This window comes from Triticum urartu, chromosome 6 (assembly GCF_003073215.2).
Source record: "Triticum urartu cultivar G1812 chromosome 6, Tu2.1, whole genome shotgun sequence".
Classification (NCBI taxonomy): Eukaryota; Viridiplantae; Streptophyta; class Magnoliopsida; order Poales; family Poaceae; genus Triticum; species Triticum urartu.
Genome location: NC_053027.1, coordinates 355,382,288 through 355,407,151, shown reverse-complemented (window position 1 = coordinate 355,407,151; position 24,864 = coordinate 355,382,288). Strand labels below are relative to the sequence as shown.

Below are 24,864 nucleotides of genomic sequence, written 5' to 3'. Positions count from 1 at the left end.
ATTTTACCAGCAATTGTCTAACGATCACATTCATATTAGCCTCGATATATTGTGATGTTGGGGGGGGGCCCTTGCTGCCCCTGTCTTCGCCATTGTGCGCGTGTCTGAGAGATGAAGCAGAAGGCATGGATGTTGAGAGGGGGCGTTGGATATATAATTAATGTGGGTGTATTAGCTATATATGTAATCCTATAAAGAGGTATAGATTGATCGATGTGGATGTGGGAAAGAGGGTGAGACCTCACTAGGTATATAGATTGATTGGTTTATGTGGAAAACTATGAAAGGCCTAGCTATATACACACACATAGAGGAACATCGATCGTTGCACATGCACATGAGAGATAAAGAATGCCCGATATGATGGAGAGGACGGTGTGTGTGTGCCTTCATGGGAGACCGACCTGAAGAAAAATATTGCATGTGTGCGATGGATAATGCCGACTGATAGTGTGTGTGCATGCATGCATGAGAGAAAGTTAGTGGTACAATTATAAAAAGAAGACCAATGTGAAAGTGTAAAATACTAGGTGAGGTCATAATCAATGTAAAATTAAATTTAAATCTTTACCTAATATTAAAAGACAGAAGGCTTTCATAGTTCTTCATACGTCACCCTTTAATATTCGTTGATTTTATGTCAACTATAACAATTGACGGCTGAGATAAACCATGTATTGTGTCTGGTCGTGGCAGTTTTGCAAAAAGGTCTCTGTTTTAGTGGCGCTGGAAAAATGTTTCGATTTTACAAAAAAGACCCTATAGTCATTTGAATTCAGTCAGCAATCCTCCCCTTCGTCTTATCCATTATGTCATGCGCCGATGGCTTCGTCCATTCCGTCGTGTGCCGGCGGCCGCCGTGCCTCGCAAGGGAGGATGGAGGACGCTCGCCGGGACTATGTAGGATGTTCGTCGGGGCGAATGCAGCGGAGACGGCGCGGCGAGGTGGGGTCGTGGTGGTGCTTGTCCGGCCGTCGTGCCTCTCGCGGGAGGATGGGCGACGCTCGTTGGGGCGTGTGCGGCAAACACGGCTTCTGGCGCATGTCGAGGTGGAGCAGCGGCATTGGTTGTCGGCCAACATGAGGAGGCAAAGGCGGCCAAGGCAATGAGGCACCGCGTCGGCTAGCGAAGTGGCGGCCAGAGCAGACGACGACGGGAAGGCAAGGAGGCACGGGCGTCGGATATTCAAGGGGCGGCCGGAGGATAGGACGACGAGAGAAAATCGACCATGGATGCGGAGGTGTTTGCATCAGGTAGGAGCAGAGGCGACAACGGAGTGGATTGGGCTTCAGCACTCGCACTGCTGGTGAAGAGAGAGCATGCCCGGAGGAGGAAGGGTGAGTACGCTATGCACCAACGCCGGCCGCGAGCACGCCCACTATGAGTTGTCTGCCACTGCCAGTCGTCTCTGGCCTGCACCGTAGTAGGCTTCAGAATCTCTGACGGACATCCTGCTCCCATGTTCGATTTGAATCTCTGACGCACATCCTACTCCCGTGTCCTTCTCCAACAGATAAATCAATTGAGTCCCGACCCGGATTGGAGTTCGCTGCTATAAGAAGGAAGTGTTCTTGGCCGGAATCTCCATCAGAAAAAACATCAAATCCCAGAATTCTTGGTCTAGAGAAGCATCATGTCGCCTTTGAGTTCGCTGGAGGAAGAAGCACCGAGTTCACCAGAGGTAGAAGAACGTTTGTCGAGCCAACCAATATCGCCAACGGTGGCTACACCAGAGGTATGTGATGCCTCGACCACCCTCAAAAACAGCCTTGTTGTTCTCCCTTCCCGTTCTTCTTGAGATTGGTTGTAGCTAACCAGAGCCGGTCCTGAGATTTCAGGGGCCCGGGGCGAAACTACAGTTGGGGGCCCTTCGGGGGCCCTTAGTATAAATGTCTAGCTACGAATCATTATATGTAGATATAAATTGTATCAAAGAAAACAATTAAGTGTATATAAAAAATATGCTACATATTCTTTCAAAAAATTCTCCTAACATTCCGAGATGCAAAATCGCTAATGATAGTATCTATCAATTCATCAAGCATTTTTTCTCAATGCATAATGTTCCCAAGCTGTTGTAACTCTTTATCAATTTGTTTCATGCTTGCTCAGTCTAGTTATCGGTTCATTCCAAGAGTTCATGTTGGTTGGTCAACGCTAGATTAATGTTCTTCGTGTCTCTCAATAATATGCTTCCAATCACAAAACCCATCATGCCCCAATGCACACTTGCATTTACGAAAATTGAAAAGTTTACGCAAAAACAAAACACTTTTTGTGGAGTTCTGAAAAAATTAAGCATTTCCTATCATGCACCTCTCCACTACATATTTCTCTTTAGTAATGACTATACGGAAAAATGTCTTGAATTTTCATCGAAAGAATATTTAGTGTTTTCTTCTTCCCTTTTAGGCCCTTTTTCCCACTAATATATCCCTAGCTTTGTTATCAAGATTACCCAAATTGCTTCGATCATAAATCCACAGGCATAATTGATTCCTCATCGACACTAGCAAATTCTGCCGCGAATGAATTAAATATGGGCGCATGATTGCTCACATTGATATCATCCATGTTGACGTCAACATTGTCTTCTGGTATTAAGGATCCTCTCTCAATGATGCTTTCATCTCATCTAGTACCTCCTTACTTTTTCTTTTATCACATCCGGATGGATACTTTCTACCTGAACCCGATATGACGGTGCTAAAATTGAAAGTAAAATATTAGATTAATTACAGAAGATTTGAATCTAATACAATGACAAAATCTGCTAGGGCATAGTATAGTACCTTCTCTCTGTAGTCTAATTTAGCTATGTGTGCGCAATGATTTGATCACCTGAAAACAGATCCCTATTGACAAGGTCGATCGATCGATCGGAAATCGGGATTAGAAAAAGAAAGAAACAAGAAGAACAGGCGAGGGCAGAAGGCGTGCGAGAGAGGTACCTGCCGCGGTCATCGCGTCGGTTGTCAGGAGGTAGAGTTCAGATCTTGAACACGATTAGACGAACAGAGGTCAGGGGACATGCAAAAGAGCAGGGAACGAGATGACCAAACGATCCGAAAGAAAAGAAAATCCTGCGTGAATCGAGCGATTCCTTTCCTATGCACGTCTCTGCCTGTACGTGCAAGCATGGGCCAGGCCCGTCATCTCTCCTTTTCTTTCCTAGGCCTAGCACGTGAGGCTGAGGCGTCGCTGAGTTAATTTGGTTCAGTTTTTCTTCGCTCGAGGTATATACCTGTATTGTACCCTACGTACACATACCTGTGAGGGGCCCCCTGACTTTCGGGGGCCCGGGGCGGCCGCCCCGTTTGCCCCCCCTCAGGGCCGGCCCTGTAGCTAACTGAGTACCCTTAGTCAGTCCCTCAAGCTTTTGTGTGTTTAGAGATTTATTTAGAGATGGTAACTGAGCACTAGGCTGTTATCTGTGCTGTTTGATTCTTTCCATGCACTGTGGCTGGACATGATGTTGGTAAATACACTAGAGATCATGGGCTGAGACAATACAATAGAGATCATGTCGAGGCTGGAAAATTTGCTGAACTTGTGGTGCCTGTGTTCCTTCTCACAGTAGTTGTTTTATGTGGTGAAAGTTTTAGAGGCCAAATAACAGTTATATTGTTCCAGGATTTTCAGTCCAAGCAATTTTATGTCTTGCAAGAATTATGTGGTTAATATTTCTGCAGAGTTTACAAACAAGAGTGAAACCAATAATGATGAGTGATGATTACGGTATGATTGTTGGATCAATAATTCATAGCAAGGAAGCTATTTTACTGGAAAAAGTAAATCCAGTATTAAACTTAGTAAATCGTTGGGTGGATCAGATTAGATGTGGCTTAAACCTTCGCCGCTCCCTGCCATTTAGTATCGGCCGGAGTCTGTTTGGGCTAACCAATGTGGAGCAGAGTGGCAATGGAGATACCCAGTCTCACATGCTTTATTCTTCTTCATGTAGTATAACAGAGCTTGGTTGTAGCTAACTGCGCCCTCAGTCAGTCCCTCAACTTTTTGTGTCTTCAGAGATTTATTTATAGATGGTAAAATAAAGATCTTGATGTATCGACGGTTTGCGGTCATGGGGCTGTTCTGTTACAGTTCAGGATACTCAGTTTCCTCCTGCTGGTATCATCATCTCCCTGTAATGTGATGTAGCACAGTACTATGCACTTCAGCACTAAGCCAAGAACCTAAGCTAGCTTACTTGTGGGTCCGCTCCAGATTTTGTCGATTGTATTTGTGTATAATTCGTGAGGGGTTATAGAGAGTCAATTAACAAGTCAATTAATACGAACATGTTTGTCTCTACTGTCCTATGAACATACTCGCTATAAGAACACTAATTACAAGAATATGACGATGCTAGGTGTTTAAGATATTTGAAAATCCCTTCGGAGTGGACCTGGGATAGTTCTGACAGAGTATGGACTAGAAGACGGAGGAAACAAAAATTAGGCGGTCGAATTGGTTGTATCTACCATGTACGTCTGGTGAGCTTTTATCCCATCGGATGTTACTCTTGGTAGTCACAGGTGCACTTGCTTTGAGGATGTGAGGTGTTATAATGGCTTCCTTTATGGTACTTTCTAAGACGCGTGTTGACAAGCCCAGGGCTTAGTCAGGGATGATAAATAATGGTTCAAGATTTTCGAAGTAGCTATTGTGTTATTTTTTGGAAAAAGATGTAAAATCTACAGTCTCTGCATCAATTGATGCATCCAGCCATCTTATTAACGATAAATAAACAGAGTCTTATGGTCACCTATGAACCCAAAATCAAAGTAGCTATTTTATGGGCTACTCCTTTTCAGTTACAACATCTCTTTATGATAATTTTGTTGCATTGTGAAATTACAAGTGGCCTTGAGCTGTTTGACAGGTATTGGCCCAACATGGCAGAATATATATCTTCCTCATTTTACAACACATATCTTCCCTATTACTCCCTCCGTCCCATGATATAAGAACGTTTTTGACACTATAGTGTCAAAAACGTTCTTATATTATGGGACGGAGGGAGTATAATTTTAATTAGTTGGGATTCTTACAGTGGTAATCTTCCTCATTTTGCAACATAGGTCTTTTTAACTCTTCTATTTTGTATATCGTTCTATTAAATAATTGGAATTCTCATTTGTTGCAGGATAACCTGTTGTGGACGAAGTGCAGATGTTGAAAGTTTCAGTACAACAACTTCATTTCGGTTGCAAAGTTTGCTTAAGTAACTTTTGGTTAGGATGGTACAATAGTTCATCGTCTCTTAGCGCTGCGTAAACAATTTAGGTTATGGATTTTGGTGGATCTCTTTCTTATTCTCGTGGCTGTTTTCTTAATTTCTTTGGATGGTCTCTTTACACGACTTTCAGATTGAGCCCATTTGTACCTGTCAATCTTATAGATATATATGTGGCTGGCTACACCTATCCATATCTACTACCACAGTTACCATCTTACTATCTGTATCAGCCAAATTGTTCCAGGTCTTTCTAACTCTTTCATGGATATCTTCTATGAACCAGAGCACACTGTTCTGCACTCTGAGCAAGCGCCACTGATGCTACAATATATCAAAGGTACTGGTTTTTTTAGATCTTTGACTAGATATATTGGCTAACCATGGATCCAGATTATCTGTTTACTTTATTTTGTTATGAGCTTACAAACTAATAGCCACGGGTCTTCTTTCCTTTTGCACTTTCTTGCATCTTTCTTTATACACCTTCTTTTTCCAAGCCATCAGTTGCAAATATGCTGAACATCTTTCATTTTCTTTATTTTCCACGTAGTTCTGAAATTGTGAGCATTCATATACAATCTTTGGATCAAATAACAAAGGCAGCACACATAATTACAAGGTAATAGAAATTTCTTGGCCTTTTCTTTCTCTGTTCCTTTCTTTTTTGTGACAATATCATCCATGTCATGATCCTAACTTGACCAAACTATATTGTACTGTACTAGTGAACATATAGGCCTAAAGTACTATAGATATACTTCGACAAAATTTTTCTCATACATATCCTATGAGTGCTTTCAGCCCATTTTAGAGTCATGTCAAATATTTCTGTTGTTGACCAGAGATACCAATTTATATTCTCTTGAATAATTTTTCTTTATGCATCCATACTGTTTTCATACATATTATGCAGTCTTCCTTATGTACATCCTAGCCCTTTTCTTCTTTTGTTTATATAATTTGAAAACTGTCAGCAATCATGTAAACTATTTGGACCAAGTAGCAGCAGTGATTGAAACAAGAGTGAAACAGCAAAAAAATGTCTATGCTATTGTCAACTATTTGTCTAGCCCTTTCTCACGTTATTGTCCATGCTATACATTCCATCTCTGTTAATTATCCTGCTCTGATGTACACACTTATCAGTTATCACATATTGTGCAGTTTGCACTAGTTGTTCTCCTAAATACTCCTACATTCGCTACATTGTTGATTATTCCAAGGAGTATTTTTTTGTTCTCTGCATCAATATTATTCCATACGACTGTCTCCTTTTTCTTAAAGAAATCATCTGCTTTACACTGCCTGTCATTCATACTTGTTTGCTGTGAAATTCCCCAGGACCATAATGAAACCCAATAATGACTTCCACAATAATGTATTCATGGGCCACACACATCAGCATACAAGACTGCAATGTGGCATTATCCATTTATCATTGAGCCGCTTTCTCTAATCTTCACGCAAGCACCCGAAGCAATTATTGCCGCCATAAACGAGAGATTCGACACACATGTAGATCCACACGTACACAGGATGAATGACCGAAGAAAAAGTGGTTCTCTCTCTATTCCTGACCATTTTATATTTCTTAGTTTTATTTGCTTCTATTTCCAAGTTCCTAAAACTGTAATGCAAGTCGTTGAGTTTTTTCGTGTACATGAATTGATCATGTTTACGTTATCAGTGTGAACATACAATACTACCCACATCAAGTCGGAATCGAAAGCGAAGAAATGGCTAATGTAGCCCTCACCGCCCACCTCTACAGCCCTCAGATTTACTGCTTTCAAGATTTTAACCATTTTGCTATTATTATTGCTACTGATCGGGTTGGAGGTGACGTACCAGATCAGAACGAATGGCTAGATGTGGATCGAGGGTGCCGGCTCGGAAGGGTTAACCCTCACCGACGACCTCTCCTGCTGCTCGGTGGCGAGATGTGATCGCCCGTAGTGGTCCGAGGTACAAGCAGGACTCGAAATGTGGTGTTTACTCAATTGTGAAGCACAAGACATTTCCTTAAGGGATGCATGAGGGTGGTCCGATGAAACAAGTCTGCAACATTAAGTCAAAAGTGAAAGGAGGGTATGAGGGGCGGTGTACATATGGACTAGGTGCAGGGTGTAGCTCATGGAGGTTGGCCCTCATGTCTAGCTCAATGAGATTATAGTTTTAAAGATTTAAATATTCCATTGTGTTGGTGTGGTTCAATGACATGTGCGTCATGTGGTGTCTGAACTCGTTGCCTTGGCACTGACCATGTTCGGGCGCATTGTGATCAGGTGCTGACAGCGCAGCTGCTGACGAAGGTGGAAGGAGGATAAGAAATTACATGGGTGGGGCACCAGTTTGAAATAGAGGATCCAGACACCGTGTGTTTTGAGTAGTGTTGGGCGTGTGTTTTCTTTCCCGTTGCAACGCATGGGCATGTTTACTAGTATATATGAATAAGAGATCATGATGTTTGAAACCCATGCATGCATGAATATAACGGAGATCTGCGCGGTGTGGTTTGAAAACGAGCATGCTGTAATGTATACACATTGAATAAGGTCAGATTGGTTTGAATTTGAGATACCGATGGCAGACATCATTTGGCCACATTGCATCCGTGCATGGACACACTATTCTAATTGGAGATGATGGGTGGCTTTCGCATCACATATCTACATCTATACCCCTATATATATTATATATTTTATATTTTTTATATAGTGTGCGGATAACTTTAACTTTGAAAGATGGTTTTTGGATGAGGCCAATCTGATGGTGCAGAGCTGGCAAATTTAAGCACTACTCGCCGTTGGATATCATCTAGATTCCACCAGATTTTGCCACATGTACAATCTAGAAGACTCGGTTGAACTTAAGCATAATGCACAAACCTCAAAACACAAGTACTTCTTCTTTGTTCTAGAATCTTCCGTATCAGAATTGCCCAAATGTTTTTCTACATGATTTGTTTTTACTTTATGCCTTACAACGCACAATTCCATGAATCTTAAAATAGATTAGCTTTCTTATAAAAACTAGATGATTTTGAATGAAATGAACTATAAGAATTAAACGAACATCTACATCATGCATATATGAGTCAAAGCTTACATGCTATAATGTGGTATTTATTCATAATTTGGTTGCCAAATCTCATACGTGCAATGCACGTGTACCTTACTAGTCTAAATGATGTCTGTGTGTGTTGTGCGTGTTAAACACATTGTATGTAGTATTTCATACTAGTCTAAATTGTCTTTTTTTGGGTACACGTTAAGCTTGTTCTCCCAAAATTTCAATCCGCGCCTTGTTATGCCGAAATTTCAACCTAGTGTCTTTATCTATCGTGCTGCGAAACTCCCGCCGCTTCAACCCGCGCCTTGTTACCCCGAAATATTTAAGATAAATCTTTGTCTCGTTGTGCTCCGACAACTCCCTCCATCTCAACCAGCGCCTTGCTATTCCAAAATTGCAACGCGCGTGAAAACTCCCACCTCCTGTGAAATCCCGACACGTGAAATGCCCGTGATACCCCTGAACCAAAAGAACCGCCTCAAATTGGTGGGGGGTACTTTCGTAACTTACCCCATATTTCGGACAAGCGCGTCCCTAAGCCATGGTTCCCCACTCCCATCCCATCCGCCCACCCATTCGTACACCAAGGCCGGGAAAACCCGCGAAGCCCCACACTCTCCTTCGTCCGCCACCCAGTCGGAGCCTCTTCCCCGACGACGTCGTCCACAGTAACACCTCGATGTCCCTCATCCATCGCACCGGATGAGGATCCGTAGTCGATCTGGTCGTCCCGCCGGTTCAGCCACCCCGTCCTCCACCTCCAAGGAGCTGCGCCGATGTTCCCGTCGTCTTTCGCGCCACCTCCATTCCCACACCGCCGTCTTCACCTGCACCACCGGAAGAGCATCATCATTACTGTTTCCTCGGATTAAGCTACGGCCTAATTGGCGCCACCAAAGAGGTTGTACACTAATCGCCGCATTTTTTCTTGATTCGATCTCATGGTGCTGCCGGCGCTCGGTCCGAGCCTACACGGCACGGCTCCATCCACGGCGGCGTCGCCGGCCACTTCCTCCACGGCATCGCTCCCTCGGCGGCGACGTCCACATAAGTAGGAGCTGCTGCTGCTTTAGCTCTCACTCGTGCTGCTGCTCTGCTCTTGCTCTCGGTCCCCTGCCTTGTATGCTCTTGCTACTGCTCTCCCTCTTGCTCTTGCTTGCGATGCTGCTCCGATTTAGCTAAACTTCAGTCGACTGAATCGACTTTTGGGCCAATCGATTTTCAGGGGGGGGGCTCGCCGGAGCTAAGGAAGAACCAGCCGCAGCGGGGAAGGGGGCTCGCCGGAGAGGTACCCCACTATCTATCTTAGGGTTCAGGGCGGGGGCGGTGGTCGCCGGCGGTGGTGGGGCGGTGGCGTGGGGATCGCCAGAGAAAAAGCTCGGAACGGGAGGGGGGGCTAGAGGGGTGGCGGGGGCGGCGGCGGATCGGCAGTGGGGAGTGTTTTCGGGGCGGGCAGGGCGGCGCACCGCCGGCCGCGAGCGGCTGTTTGGCCGGTGGTGGCTTGCGGCTCAGGGGGTGGAGGTTGAAGATAAACTGCAGGCCCTTGATTTCATATCCAACGGCTGCAAAATCGACTGACCAGAGATGAAAAAGTCAGTCGACTGACGTGTAGCCTCACCTCTAGTGCGTTCAGTTTCGACAGTAAAATTCATTTTCGACAGCAAAATTTAGTTTCGACGGTCAAGTTCAGTTTTGACAGTTAAATTCAGTTTCGTCAGTTAAGTTCAGAGATGAGCGGCTGATGTATTTTACATCTAGAACTTTGTGGTTATGTATTTTACATCATCTATTGGAGATGCTATTAGAATTCCATTCATGTTAACGTTGTCTCTCTTGTCCTGCTTCAGCCTCAGCGTCGTACAACTCACCGGAGCTGCTCCAACGACGAAACCCTCCATCACAGCGGAGCAGTACCTCGGGCTCCATCTCCAGACGCCTAAGATCTTCTTCCCCTCCTTTGATAGCCAAGTCAGCCGGAGCATCCTCACCGGCCAACCCGATCACGCTGAGATCGACATGGCTTCGCCAAAGAGGTTGTACACTTGTTGCATATCTTTTTTACTCTACATGTTATATATATTGTCCACTGAGCACACGGAGTAACGAGACATACGATTATTTTATCCTACTATATGACAAGCACTGAGGTACCAGGCAACTTAGCTATCCGTGATGGACTCTCTTGAACACCATCATTATTTATCTCTGCGTGTTTGAGCTGTGCATTTGTCGATGGCCCTGGGAGTTGAGCTAGTAGGGTAGTGGCATGGGGTCCAAAGTAATAGAAGTAGCACAAAAACATTTTTTTAGTGTAGGCTTTTCCTTGCTCAAGCTTGCCTACTAGAACCGCCAGTTCTTGAAAGGAAAAGTGAATGAAAAACATAGGATTGGAAAGTTTCCTATGGTACTACTTTTCATGAATTTGGCGCAAAGGAATGGAGCAAAAGAGAACTGTAGGATTTCTTCCTTTAGTGTCTCCTTGAAAGAAAAACCGTAGGAATTTTAATTTTCCCTTGTCCTCCTTTTCAAATTCCTATTCATGAAGCACAAGACTAAGAGATAGTAGCATAATAGCATTATAACTGTACATTTTCTTGTGGTTTTACTTGATCTCACCATGCTTCTTTGCATCCTATGATCTTCCAATTCTTGTGAACCAAACACCCAGATTGGCAGAAATCCTGTGTTTTTAAATTCTCTGTTTCGCACGTGCATTCCTATCATATTCCTGTCTATTTCCTATCCCTGCATTGTTAGAATCCTCAAATTCAAACAAGCCCTTACACAATTACTTCTATTACAGATATGTGTCAAAGAAAACCTTGTGTGGTTTGTCCTGCTCCTGCGGTGCTGTGTTCCACCCCAGCTCAGCTGCTCCAACGACGGAAGGGTTCACCACAGCAGGGATCCGCTCTCCAGACTGTCTTTCGCCGCCTCAGATCTTCTCCCCCGCCGCCGGCAGCTATGACAACTGCATTACCATCAGCAAATGAGCGGATGACCTTGAGGACTACATGGGTCCGCAAGAGAGGTCGCACTCTTCCGTCTCTGCTTACGTTATGCATCGCTTAATATGACGCCATGCTACTTTATCATCGTGTTCACCTATTAGACTCCGAGTCAGGTCCAAACTTATGCTGAAACTTGAGTTTTTAAATGGTTGTGGGGTACATATTGGGGCAGCAATCAGTAATATCTGTCTACTATCTGGTTAATCTCGGGTGTCTACTATGAGTTTCAGGTTGGGTGCAAACAAACATTAAAGGAGCCATTATCTATATTTTTTAACTAAAGCTATTGTCTGCCTGCTATCACTGGTTTTGGGTCTATCCACAGTTTGCTACCATCACTCTGGATTTGTGCATGCACTCCTTACATAATCTCACTATGTTTTATTCCTATGCATGTCAGTTATTGTACACAATGGAACTGAACATGTAGAGCAAAAGAGACGAGCCTTGCGTGGCAATAAAATTTCATGCAGACGTCGCTCCATGGTGGGCGCAAAGGCAGCCCCCCTCCACCCATTTCGGATCGTAATCAAGAGGAAGATAACTATTCTGAGGGGGATTCGGAAGCAGAAGACCACTCCTATTTACCCCATGAGGTCTTCGCTCTAACTTGGCATGCTGATGTTGGTAATATCATGCATATGGTGCCTTGCATTGCTTACTGTATACATCAAAGATGTCATCTGCTTAGTTTAGACATGCTTTGTGTCAATGCCATATGTTTAGTTTCTTTATCCTATATGTGAATCATGCAATACCATCTTGTTTAGCCAGGCATTATATATGTGAATTTTGCAATGCCACCCTGGTTAGCCAATCATCTTATATGTGAATTATATCATGACATCATTTTTTTATTACGTGTTAAATTTGTTAAGAATTTTAGTACATTCAATTACTCTTCCTGTGCATCAGCCATTCGACATGGTCACGGAAAAATCTGGAGTGGAAACAAGGTCTTCAGAGCAGACAATGCTATCTGACAAAGCGCATGTCTTGCTGGTTACAAATAGCTCCTCAGGGGAGGATTCAGAGACAAATGACCAGTCCTATCCCCCCCCAAGGTGCATGCTCTAACTTGGCAGGGTTATGTTGCTCATATCGTGCGTATGGTATCTTGCATTGCTATGCCATTTGCTTAGGTTAGACATGCTTTTTGTGAATGCCACCTGTTTAGTGTCTAATTACCATATATGTGAATTATGCAATGCCATCTTGTTGCAAGACATTATATATGTGAATTATGCAATGCTATCTTGTTGCAAGGCATTATATATGTGAATTATGCAATGCCATGCTATTTAGCTAAGCGTCATATATGTGAATTATATCATGCCATACTTTTTTTGTATTTCTCATTGCTTTTGCCTACAATGTTTGTATATTCAACTGCTCTTCCTATGCATCAGCCATTTGAATTGGTGATGGAGAAATCTGGAGTGAAAACAAGGTCTTCAGAGTAGACAATGCTACCTGCTGAAGCAGATATATTGCTGGTTATAGATAGCTCTTCAGAGGAGGATTTAGAGGCAAATGACCAGTCCTATTATCCCCCTGAGGTGTATGCTCAAACTTGGCAGGGTTGTATTACTCATATCATGCATATGTTGTATTGCAATGCTTAGTTTTTACATCATATACACTATATTGAATGCCATCTCCTTAGTTGACACATCATATATGCGATTGCCCTCTGCTCACTTCCTTAGTATATAAATCATATATTTGAATTATATCATGCCATGATGTTTACATAGACAGCATGTATCTGAATTATGGCATGCCAACCCATTTTCTAAAGAAATAATATAGTTATATCATCTCATCCTGTTCACAGAGTCATCATATTTTGAAAATGTCATTCTATCCGTGAATTATATCATGCCATCATGTTTTCATCGACGGCATGTTTGTGATTTATGGCATGCCAACCACTTTAATAGACACATCGCATAGTTATATCATGTCATCCTGTTTACATAGTCATCATATTTTGAAGTATGTCATTCTATCCTGTTTAGTTAGCCATCATACATGTGAGATTGTGTCATGCTATCCTGTTTAATTAGCCATCATATATGTGAAATTATGTCCTGCTATTCTGTTTGGTTAGACAACATAAATGTGAATTATTTCATGCCCTGTTTTCTTCCCTACTATCCATTGCACATGTCTATCTTACAATGTCTATACATTCAATTACTTTTCTTGTTTATCAGCTATTTCAATTGGAGGGGGTGATGGCAGTATCTGTGGGAGTAAAAACACGGTCTTCAGAAAAGATCGTGCTACCTGTCGATGGAGATAGAACCACGGTTGTACTTGCCCAAGAACCAGCCCCACCACACATAACCCAGACTCACGCAGATTATACCACTACCCAGTTGGACAGAGAACCAGCTACACCCCTTATAACCCCAACCCCAGCAGATAGTAACCCAGTTCCCGTTGAAACAACACCGTCTCCACCACAGAGCACCCAAACACGAGCAGTTAGTAAGGAAACTACAGTGCCCAAAGCACGAGGACCACCACTCCGAACCCCAAGTCAATGCTTAAAGCAGAAGAAGAATTGTTCTCAGGTCAGGTTCCATAGCTATGGTTCATACTACTTTGCTCTTGCATCACTGTATTTACTCATACCAACTAATTTCAAATTAGAAGGATGCAATTGAAACTTCAATGGCGCAACAGGTATGTTTTAAACCTGTTTCTTTAACGTGTTTGCTATTGTAACTTGCTCTATGTTGATTTCAGTTTCAATTGAATAAACAGTTATGTTCTGATGCCATGCACATTACAAGTGTTGTTATTGTTGTGTAGTTTCCCACACTTATATTCTGTCTATGCTGCTTTGTCTTAAATAGATATGATTCGAACTGTATCTATCTTGATTTGGCAACATAAACTAGAATGATATAGACCATACAGTGACCATACTACATAGATATATGTTTGTTTCATGTTGTTATCCTGTCCACCTTACTACTGAACTGGTTTACCAAAATGAGTTTCATATACTACATTGTAAACCTGTGATGTGTTTGTTTGTTTCTCTTTTAGAACACGGATAAAATATTTGAGAAGAGTACCCTGTTATGCAATGGTAAAGGAAGTACTGTAGATAAGGTTCAAGATAGTGAGACATCCATGTTGGTCTCCAAGAAAGCTGATAAAAGCTATATTGAAGACACCGAGACAACCCCAAAGTCCTATCTTGATGTAGTGTTCGAGTTACTGGCTACTACTGCTGGCACCAGCTCTTCGAACTCGCTGCCTGAATTGGTTCGGCTTCTTGAGTCTCAACTTCAAGTTGAAAGACATCGATCAGATGTTATGCGACAGGAAGCCGAAGGACTGAGGAAGTACCTTCAGAATTCAGATGCATACTTTCTGGTGCAATAGCAAGTGCTGGAGGATTTAAGCGCCAAACAAGAGAAAGTTAATAAGCTTGCTAAGCATCTTGCCAGCATTATGGGTACCCAGGATATTGTTTCTTGAGCTCTATTGAAGTGGTTTCAGTTCTGGACTTGTTTTGCTGCGGCGTTTATATGCTGCTTTGTTCCCTATATTTGCACTAGTGGCGAACTTTGATGCCCAGTGGATGTAATATGTGTAATAGCCGTGATAGCCTAGCGTAAGTTGCTTCATTATTGTCTTGTTTATTTGTTTTCTTGTAGTCAGTGCAGTTCTTTTTCCCGGTTTTCTAGTGGCCGCAATAACCTATTTTTTAAAACTAGGCCACATTAACCATGGGCTACATATTTACTATAGTTAACATGGGCCTCCTACGGGCCGTAGAAACAATGGGCCTTCTATGGGGAGTAGAAACAATGGGCCTTATACGGGCCGTAGACACAATGGGCCTTCTACGGGCCATATCATCAATGGGCCTTCTATAGGCCGTATGATTGGTTGGCCAAACATGGGCCAATAACAGACCACATTATGGCCGTAAATGGGCTAGAGTTGAAATCGTCCGTTCATGGGCCGACCATAACGGGTCGTCGTTAATCGGCCGTATTTGATGACGCTGTAACCACGGGCTAAATTTGGCCCACAAGCAGAAAATGACAGTAATGTGCCGAAAGTAAACGAATGCTGAAAATGAGCCCAAGAATAAATGGGCCCTGAGAAGGCCGAAAGATAACATGGTGTGGAAACGGCCCAATGGAATAATGGGCCATTAATGGGTATAAAGTGATACACTGTTCATTACGGGCCAGTTTTACCACGGGCCGTTAATGGGCCGAGGGTTACTAAGGGCCTCATATGGGCTGAAAGACGTCATGGGCCATACATGGGCTGGAAGTTAAAACAGACTAGAATTATATTGGATGGCCCAAATGATGCTACTGGGCCTAATTTGGATAGGCCGTAAATGGGCCCTGGGTTAGCGGGCTGGCTATATGCGAACAAGCCGTTAACAGGCTTGCTGTGGGCCGGCCCGCCACCTTTTGACCAAGTCAAACGGGCCGGCCTTTTCACAGGAATGGGCCTCTGTTGGACCGTGCCACGTGATGACGTATCATAGGCACTTTGGGTCCAATGAGTGGATGACATCTGTCCCAACGGTGAGCCGACACGTGTTTCCTCCACCCAATGATGATTTTACACGTGGAAAATCCCTATTGGTCGGGGCTGTTAACGAGTTATCGGATCCAAAACTAGACCCGATAGCTTAACGGCGTTCCATTACGGTGGATGCCACGTGTCGGTCACCCTTGACGAAAGCACTTCCGTGACGCACGATTTATCGTCATGGAAGTGGACACTTCCGTGATGATAATTTTGGTAATGTCATGGAACAATTCTACAACAGCACAAGTATGACTATCTTGATTCTGCCATAAAATTGTCATGGATGTACATGCATGACAGAAAACGTGACCTACTGTGACAAACACGTATCATCATGGAAGTGTATTTTTTGTAGTGCATATGAGTCTACAGATTAGTAACACGTGATCCTGATAGAAAGACAAGAAGCCTAGTTCTTAATCCCCGTAGAAAAGAAGCGGTTGACTCATATTAGAAGAGCGTAAGGTAAAGTAGTAAAAAGAGCCTTACGTTCCCTTCCACAATCAATTCCCTTATATAACTAAAGCATTTCTAGACTCAACTTCGACCAGTTTGGCTTGGTAATCCTACAGGCAGTCAGGCTCTGATACCAAAGTTGTGAGGACCCCGATCCTAAGTCACACCGATCTAGCATGTAACACATCATATCACTTTGCGGCCTCACACACGGTATTCCCACAGGTGCCACCTTACCTGGCCCGGGACCGTTTGCGCCTTTTGGCTCACGTATATGATAGTGTCGCTAGCATCCGCATGACAGAGAACCTGTGCCGACATGTCTAGTCGTAAACCCAAGGTGGCACTAACTTATAGGGACAGGCATACATGACCCAGCAATGAACATGTCGGTCATCAACGTATGAACCCAAGTCGTAGCAAGCTACGAGGAGTTAAAGGAACAACGCGTGACATTTCCCCGAAGGGACATACACAGGAACGAAGAAGGACACTTGCCGTCCATCCTAAGTGTTCTGGAGCAGTAGCAAGCTACCATGGCTTAGTGGAAGCACTAGTAGACATTTCCCGATAAGAGAGGCTACCAAGAATAAACAACTAGGTTGCCAGATCCCACACATACCAAGCATTTCAATAACATACATACAATATGCTCGATATGTGCAAATACAACATGGCATCACAACAAAACTCCATGACTCAAAGTATTTATTCATTAGGCTCCAAGGAGCCAGATATTACAAACATGGGTCTGATGACCCAACATTCAAGTCATATAAGCAATAAGCACATGCGGAAGCTTAACTTGTCTGAGTACAGACAACTATAAATGAAAAAGGCTGAGAAGCCTGACTCTCTACAAGACCCTACTGAGCGCACAAGATCATAGCTAAGGTAACAAGCTAAATTTCGAAGTCCATGTGGAACTACTAGTGAGACTGAAGTCTCTCTACAAAAACATAAATTAAGAAAACGTGAGTACAAATGTACCCAGCAAGACATACATCAGAACTAGCTACATATGCATCACTATCAACAAAGGGGGTGGTGGAGTTTAACTGCAGCAAGCCAGCTTTGACTCAGTGGCTATCCTGAACTACGCCTGCAAGTAACTCTTTTGAGGTGGCGCACACGAGTCCACATATTCACCAATCAATACACCACTATGGATCCGCTTCCATCTCCCTACGAGAAGGCCATCCATAGCACTCACGCTTATCTTGCGCATTTTAGAGTATCCACTTTCACTTGTCTATGAACTGTGTAGGCAACCCAGAGGTCCTTCACCGCGGACGCGACTATTCAAATAGATGATGTTAACCCTGCAGGGGTGTACTTCTTCACACACGCTCTTGCCACTTACCGCCATGTACACGTTATGTATCTCGGCAACCTTCAAGTGGAAGCCTGGCGAGGGTGTCAGCCATGACCTGACTAACCACACAAGTCCCTAGTCCAGGTTTATCGCCTATTCAGGTTCCATCCGCAGGGAGTCCGGCCGAGGTTTCCACATACGACCCCGAACGATGTGTGCAGGGTTCCCGAGGCACCAAACGGGCATCACGGTACACCGTGCCACGTGCCTATCGTATCACAACCCACCCCTCGGGTCAGTGCTGCGCACGGCCTCCATCATACTACAAACAGCAGAAACTACTTGCAACTCCCGGACAGAGGACAGGGGCGGTTAATAAGTCAAGAGGATCCATTGGTTTCGGGCCCAACACGTGGTAGTAGTTGTTCATGGATCACACACAGAAATCAGTTCTTGAGGACGGTCTCAATGAGACAACCCACCATGTACTCCTACATGGTCTCTCACCGCTACCTTTACCAAATCGTGTTCACACACTTAGCTCACACACAGTAGGACATGTTCATCACCATTCCAATTCATCCCCGATGAATCAGACCTGACTCAACTCTAAGTAGTAGCAGGCATGATAAACAAGCATGAATGAGTAGGCACATCAGGTGTAACACCCCGGATGTAACTTTCCCTATTTGTACTCCAACTCTTGCCTTTTTCGGTGTTAAGTTATATTTATTTCTCGGGTTCGGGTCTTTGTCTCCGTGTGTTGTTTTCGTTTTCATGCATCTCATATCATGTCATCACGCGCATTGCATTCGCATATGTGTTCGTCTCATGCATTCGAGCATTTTCCCCATTGTCCGTTTTGCATTCCGACGCTTCGTTCCCCTCCGGTGGTCATTTCTAGCTTTCTTTCGTGTGTGGGGATTAAACATTTCCGGATTGGACCGAGACTTGCCAAGCGGCCTTGGTTTACTACCGGTAGACCGCCTGTCAAGTTTTGTATCATTTGGACTTCGTTTGATACTCCAACGGTTAACCGAGGGACCGAAAAGGCCTCGTGTGTGTTGCAGCCCAACACCCCTCCAATTTGGCCCAAAACCCACCAAACTCTGCTCCATGTCCTAGAGCGTTCGATCACGATCGCGTGGCCGAAAACCGCACCTCATTTGGACTCTCCTAGCTCCACTTATGCCTATAAATAGCCCCCCCGTTTTCGGATCATCTCCTCCCACGAAACCCTAGTCTAAAAAAAACAGATCCCCGCACCGACGGACATGTCCGGAGCCTAGACGGACACGTCTGCCGTGCCCCCCTCAGCCTACCAGACGCTGCCACGTGGGCAGCGCCAACCACCGCCGCCGCCGGCCCGGGAGGCCAGATCCGGGTCCCCGCGAGCCCGTACGCGCGCCGCCGCCCGACGCCGCTCTCCCCGCCGCCTCTCCCATCCCCGGTGACCGCCGCCGCCGCGGGCCGCCACCGCCGCCGCCGCGGACCGCCACCACCGCCGCCGCGGACCACCGCACGCCGCCGCCCGAGCCGGCCCCGCGCCACCACCGCCGCCCCCGTCCGAGCCCGGTGCCGCCTTGCTCCGGCCGGCGCGTCGCGGCCTCTCCTCGCCCGGCGACCCCTCCTACTCCGGCCGCCGCCGTCCTCAACGCCGGCCGTCATCGTTTTTCGCGCCGGTGAACAGTGCCCCGAAACCCTAGATCTGGATCCAGAGGTTGTTTTTTTTGCTGTCCCGGAAATTTTTACTCCATATGCTCCTGTTCGAGGCCCCGTAACTTTGTATCCGTAGCTCCGTTTTGGACATATAATATATCAAAATGTTTGCCTCGACGAGTACATCATTTCATTCCATTGCATCATTTTCATTTGAGCTCATCTTGATGCCCAAAATTCTGTTAGTAGGAGGCTTCGTGAGTTAATTGTCAGATCTGCTAGTTCATCTTAGACTTTTGTCATTTTTGCCATGATTATTGTGTGCATGCTATGCCTGTGAGTCCTTCATATGTCTGGTTAAGCATTTTGTCTTCTTTCCAGAGGTGCAACCCATGCATTTTTAGGATGTGTGTGGTGACTTGTGCAAGCTTGCAAAGTGAGGCACCCGGTAAATCTGTTTTCAGGGACTTAGTAGTTTTCACTAAGTCTGGGATTATTTAGTTCATGATGCCATATGTTCAGCTTGTTTCCTAGTGATCCGTGCCTCTTTTGAGGATGATCAGTAAAGTAGTTTTGTTAATCATGTTATTCTCTATCCATCCATGTCTTTGTTTGCAATTATGGAGCACCCTAGCTTGAGTCAATCGAGCTCTACTTTTGCTTCGTGGTGAATCTGGGCAGATCGTCAACTCGTTTGCGATTTTGCCGATGTTATTGTAGTTGATCCGTGCATGCTATGCCATTGTTCTTGCCATGTCTAGCTTGTATTTTGTGCCTTCTTAATGGATGTGTGCTTGCCTTTCCATGACTTGCACCGTAGTGAGTGCATCGAGCTCGTTTACATGCCTTCGTGAGTTATATTTCAGCATGTCTCAGTTTTCACTAAGTCTGAAAACTGATTGTGTTTTAGCTATGTTCGTGTGCTTATTAGTATATTTTGTGAACCCTTTTGGCCTCAGGTCACTTTGGGTCTTTTGTTAAGCTTGTTAAGTAGCTCCATGACATGTTCTTCTTTTTCATAATCAGATCATGTATCATGTTGTTTTGCTGCTCCGAAGAGGGCTTCGTGATCTGAAATTTCAGACAAGTGTTAATTTCACCAAGTCTGGAATCTGTTTTGCATTTGCGTTTTTGCCATGCTTGTTTGAACCTCATAATGGATGAATTGGCCGTAGCTCAGTGCTAGTCTTTTGTTAAGCATCTTGTGTGCATCCCCGCCATGTATTTTGTTGTCATTTTTGGTGGCTGTAGCATGTTCATCTCGTTGCATTTAGATGCCTACTTGCTGAAATTTGCAGACCGGTGTCATTCTTAAAACGCTTGCCATATCCAAACCGTAACTCCGATTCCGGTGTTCTTTATATCGTTTTCAAGCGATTTCATCTCATCTTTCCAGTGGCAACCTTGGAATTCCAAGTTGAGGCCAGGTTCATGCATTTCCTGTCATATCTTGCATTTTGCATCCCGCATCGCATCCCGCATAGCATGTCATCATTTCATCATATTGCTTGTTCTTGCACGTGGTTGATTGTATCCTTGTTGCTTGTTTATCTTGTCTGGGTAGAGCCGGGAGACGAGTTCGCTACCGAGGAGCCCGTTGAGTTTGCTTGTGAGGATCCAGTCAACTCTGACAACTGTGCAGGCAAGATGATCATACCCTCGAAATCACTACTATCTTTGCTATGCTAGTTTGCTCGCTCTTTGCTATGCCAATGCTACGATGCCTACCATTTGCTTGTCAGCCTCCCAATTGCCATGTTGAAACTCTAACCCACCATGTCCTAGCAAACCATTGATTGGCTATGTTACCGCTTTGCTCAGCCCCTCTTATAGCGTTGCTAGTTGCAGGTGAAGATTGGAGGTCGTTCCTTGTTGGAACATCATTTATTTACTTGTTGGGATATCATTATATTGCTATATTATCTTAATGCATCTATATACTTGGTAAAGGGTGGAAGGCTCGGCCTCTCGCCTAGTGTTTTGTTCCACTCTTGCCGCCCTAGTTTCCGTCATATCGGTGTTATGTTCCCGGATTTTTGCGTTCCTTACGCGGTTGGGTTATAATGGGAACCCCTTGATATTTCGCCTTGATTAAAGCTTTTCCAGCAATGCCCAACCTTGGTTTTACCATTTGCCACCTAGCCTTTTCTTTCCCTTGGGTTCTGCAGACTCAAGGGTCATCTTATTTTAACCCCCCCGGGCCAGTGCTCCTCTGAGTGTTGGTCCAAACCGTCAGTCGCCGGTGGCTACCAGGGGCAACTCTGGGCTGGCCTACCAGAAGTTTGGACAATCTGAGTGTGCCCTGAGAAAGAGATATGTGCAGCTCCTATCGGGATTTGTCGGCACATCCGGGCGGTGTTGCTGGTCTTGTTTTAACCTGTCGAAGTGTCTTGAATTACCGAGATACCGAGTCTGATCGGAACGTCTTGGGAGGAGGTCTATTCCTTCGTTGATCGTGAGAGCTTGTCATGGGCTAAGTTGGGACTCCCCTGCAGGGATTGAACTTTCGAAAGCCGTGCCCGCGGATATGGGCAGATGGGAATTTGTTAATGTCCGGTTGTAGATAACTTGAACCTTAATTAATTAAAATGAATCAACTGAGTGTGTTACCGTGATGGCCTCTTCTCGGCGAAATCGGGGAAGTGGACACGGTGTTGGAGTTATGCTTGCGCAGGTTGTTCCTCTAGATTCTCGCTCACGCTTTGCCTCCTCTTCTCGCTCTCTTTTGCGAATAAGTTAGCCACCATATATGCTAGCCGCTTGCTGCAGCTCCACATATATATTTGCCTTACACTTCCTATAAGCTTAAATAGTCTTGATCGCGAGGGTGCGAGATTGCTGAGTCCCTGTGGCTCACAGATACTATAATCTAGATGCAGGCCCAGGTGATTCCGCTCCAGGTGACGATTACGAACTCAAGTGGGAGTTCGACAAGGACTCTCAGCATTACTACGTGTCTTTTCCCGATGATCAGTAGTGATGCCTAGTTGGGGTTTGATTCAGGGCCTTGTCGCATGTTGGGTTTTCTTCTATTTTGGCGCCATAGTCGGGCCATGAGTGTTTGTATGATGGATGTTATTTATGTACTTTGATGTGATGTGGCGAGTGTAAGCCAACTATGTATCTCCCCCTTTTATTATATATTACATGGGATGTTGTAATGATTGCCTGACTTGCGACATTGCTTTCAATGCGGTTATGTCTCTAAGTCGTGCCTCGACACGTGGGAGCTATAGCCGCATCGAGGGCGTGACATCAGGGCTCAAACAACTCCTACTCATGCTAGTGGGTTTCATCTATTTACTATGGCAATGACAGGTCATGCAGAGGAAAAGGGGTTCAACTACCACAACATGTAACAGATGAATCGTTGTTGTCCTAATGCAATAAAAGAGAGCAAGAGCGAGAGAGTGGGATTGTATCAGAATGAACAAGGGTTTTTTGCTTGCCTGACACTTCTGAAGATAGTATAGCTCTTCATCGGTGTCATCGAACTCATTGTCGGAACACGTCTATCAAGAGGGAACAACCACCGGCAACAGAGAAGGAACACAATCAATGCAATGCACAATATGATGCATGATCATGACATGTCAATATGCTATGATTTGAGCTAGTGTAACTAGCAACAGGTTAAATGGAGTTGGTTTGAATCCAAGATTCAAATTCAAACTCCATATGTGGATATTTCAAATGCCATTTATATGATTGGTCCTAAACAACAGCTATAAGTTATTCTAATATGCATGAAAATGGTGCAGATGGATAGATCAGAGTTTTTTGATCATTTTTCATATATAAATCTTTTCATTTGGAGTTACAGATTAATTTCTATGATTTTTTGAAGTTTACACTATTTTTTGGATTTTTCTGAATTATTTTAAATCCAGAAAATGTTTAACTACGTTAGTATTGTGCAAGGGTGATGTCAGCGGGTCAACTGGTCGGCCAGGTCAAACCTGACCAATGGTGTCCACACGTCAGCGATCCAGTCAGTTAACACTGACAGTTAGTGTTAGGTTTAACCCTAAACCGTAATTAGCATGAAGCGGGCCCCACCTGTCATTGACCCGTGTGGAGACAAATCAGGTCGAGCTGGGTCAAACCCACCGGCGGTTAATCGCCGGGGATGTCAGAGACGGCGCAGTGGCTCGGAAATCACCCACATGGCACGGCTTGAGGCACCGTTGGGCTCTCTGGAGAGCCCGTGCGACGGCGCGTCAGGTGGTGGTGGTTGCCGAGCCTAGGGTGGCCGGAATCAACGTCGGCGACAAGGTCAGCGGCGGCCGTTGTTTGGGTGTGCACGGGGTTGGCGTTCCGGTGCATAAATGAGCGAGGCAAAAGGCTAGAAGGGTGCTACGCATTGCGGGGAGTAGGTTGGACACTCCAGGGTGAGCATTTGGTCACCGGAGCATCGCCGATGGCGAGCTCAGGCGGCAATGCGTCTCGGTCATCAAGGGGGCGATGGCTACGGCGATCAAACCGAGGAGGGGTTAGGGGGGAAATGACCGGGGGCTCATCGCGGTCACGAAGAGCTGGTCAGTGGGTTCAGGGATGGCTGGATGGCGTCAGAGCATCTCCGGCGATCTAGAGAGCCGAAGGTTGAAGACGACGGCGTTGGCGGCGTTCGGGGGCCTTCGGCGTTGCGTAGCTCGGCGAGGAAGTCGAGGGCGACACGGCGAAGCTCAGGGGCATGTCCGTAAGGCGAGGGGGAGGCGGTGGCTGCGAGGGCAATGAAGGCAGCGACGGTGCCGCTTGGCCGGTGAGAGAGAGAGCCAGGGGACGGGAGAGGCCACGGGTAAGGGAGAGAGAGGTCGGGGGTGCGTGGCGTCGTCTAGAGCCGTCCAGGGCGTCGACAGAAGCAGGAGGTGACCGTCGGTGGCCGCGCGCGTGCTAGCGCACCGCGGACACACGCCCTCGTGCCCACTGGCATGGGGTTGAGGACGACTGACGCTGGCGAGTGGACTGGGCCGGCTCTACTGGGCCACCAGGTAAGGGGGCTCACAAGTAGTCTCTCTTTCTGTTTTATTTTCTTTTTTTGTTTTTCTGTCTTTGTTTTCGATTTAGCAAAAATGCTAAATTATTTAAATAAACCCTGTAAATAATTGTGGGCACTTGTGAAATTATTCCCAACAGCCCTCAAGTACTTTTAGAATTATTTGGACATGTAAAAATATTTATATTATTTAAATGTCCAAATGCAAATACCTTTATGGATTATTTCAACAATCCAGAGTGTCCTACAAAAATGTGCACCATTTTTTCCATGGTTTTAGCCCAAACCAGAAATGATGAACATTTTGTGAAGGCCATTTTGGGTTCTTTGAAACCAATTTTGGTTGAACCTAGTAATTCAAAGGGGTGCTAAGGTTTGTTAAATACCCATTTCAAGTTTAAACATTAAATTTAAACATGACGCAACATGCAAATCTAACCCAAGTGCATTATTGAACTAGGGTTGTGACAATATAGCTCCAAGTAAGGTTACCGGTAATGTTGAAAACAAAAGAGGGGATGCCTTCCGGAGC

General features: G+C 44.9%; 1 protein-coding gene across 6 annotated transcripts; it reads left to right on the top strand.

The window, feature by feature from the left end:
• Window positions 1-795: 795 nt before the first annotated feature.
• LOC125513486 lies at window positions 796-7,776 on the top strand. Of its 6 annotated transcripts, none has more exons than XR_007285956.1 (6): window positions 796-1,423; window positions 1,514-1,735; window positions 5,150-5,579; window positions 5,793-5,861; window positions 6,584-7,381; window positions 7,528-7,776. XR_007285956.1 is itself a non-coding variant. In XM_048678614.1 (3 exons), the coding sequence occupies exons 1-3, from the start codon at window positions 1,229-1,231 to the stop codon at window positions 2,549-2,551; spliced, it is 396 nt and encodes a 131-aa protein (XP_048534571.1). In that variant the 5' UTR covers window positions 799-1,228; the 3' UTR covers window positions 2,552-4,366. The 6 variants fall into 6 exon arrangements, 1 of the variants encoding a protein (XP_048534571.1); XR_007285958.1 differs by adding an exon at window positions 4,373-4,487 and having other exon boundaries at window positions 796-1,735; XR_007285955.1 differs by adding an exon at window positions 4,373-4,496 and having other exon boundaries at window positions 796-1,735.
• Window positions 7,777-24,864: the final 17,088 nt, after the last annotated feature.

Bases quoted from the DNA above. Each gene is read 5' to 3' on its own strand.
- LOC125513486 (XM_048678614.1), top strand. From the start codon at position 1,229: ATGGATGCGGAGGTGTTTGCATCAGGTAGGAGCAGAGGCGACAACGGA. The intron at 1,338-1,513 runs GTGAGTACGCTA...CTTCTCCAACAG, and splicing joins GCATGCCCGGAGGAGGAAGG to ATAAATCAATTGAGTCCCGA. The intron at 1,736-2,486 runs GTATGTGATGCC...ATAAATCCACAG, and splicing joins CAACGGTGGCTACACCAGAG to GCATAATTGATTCCTCATCG.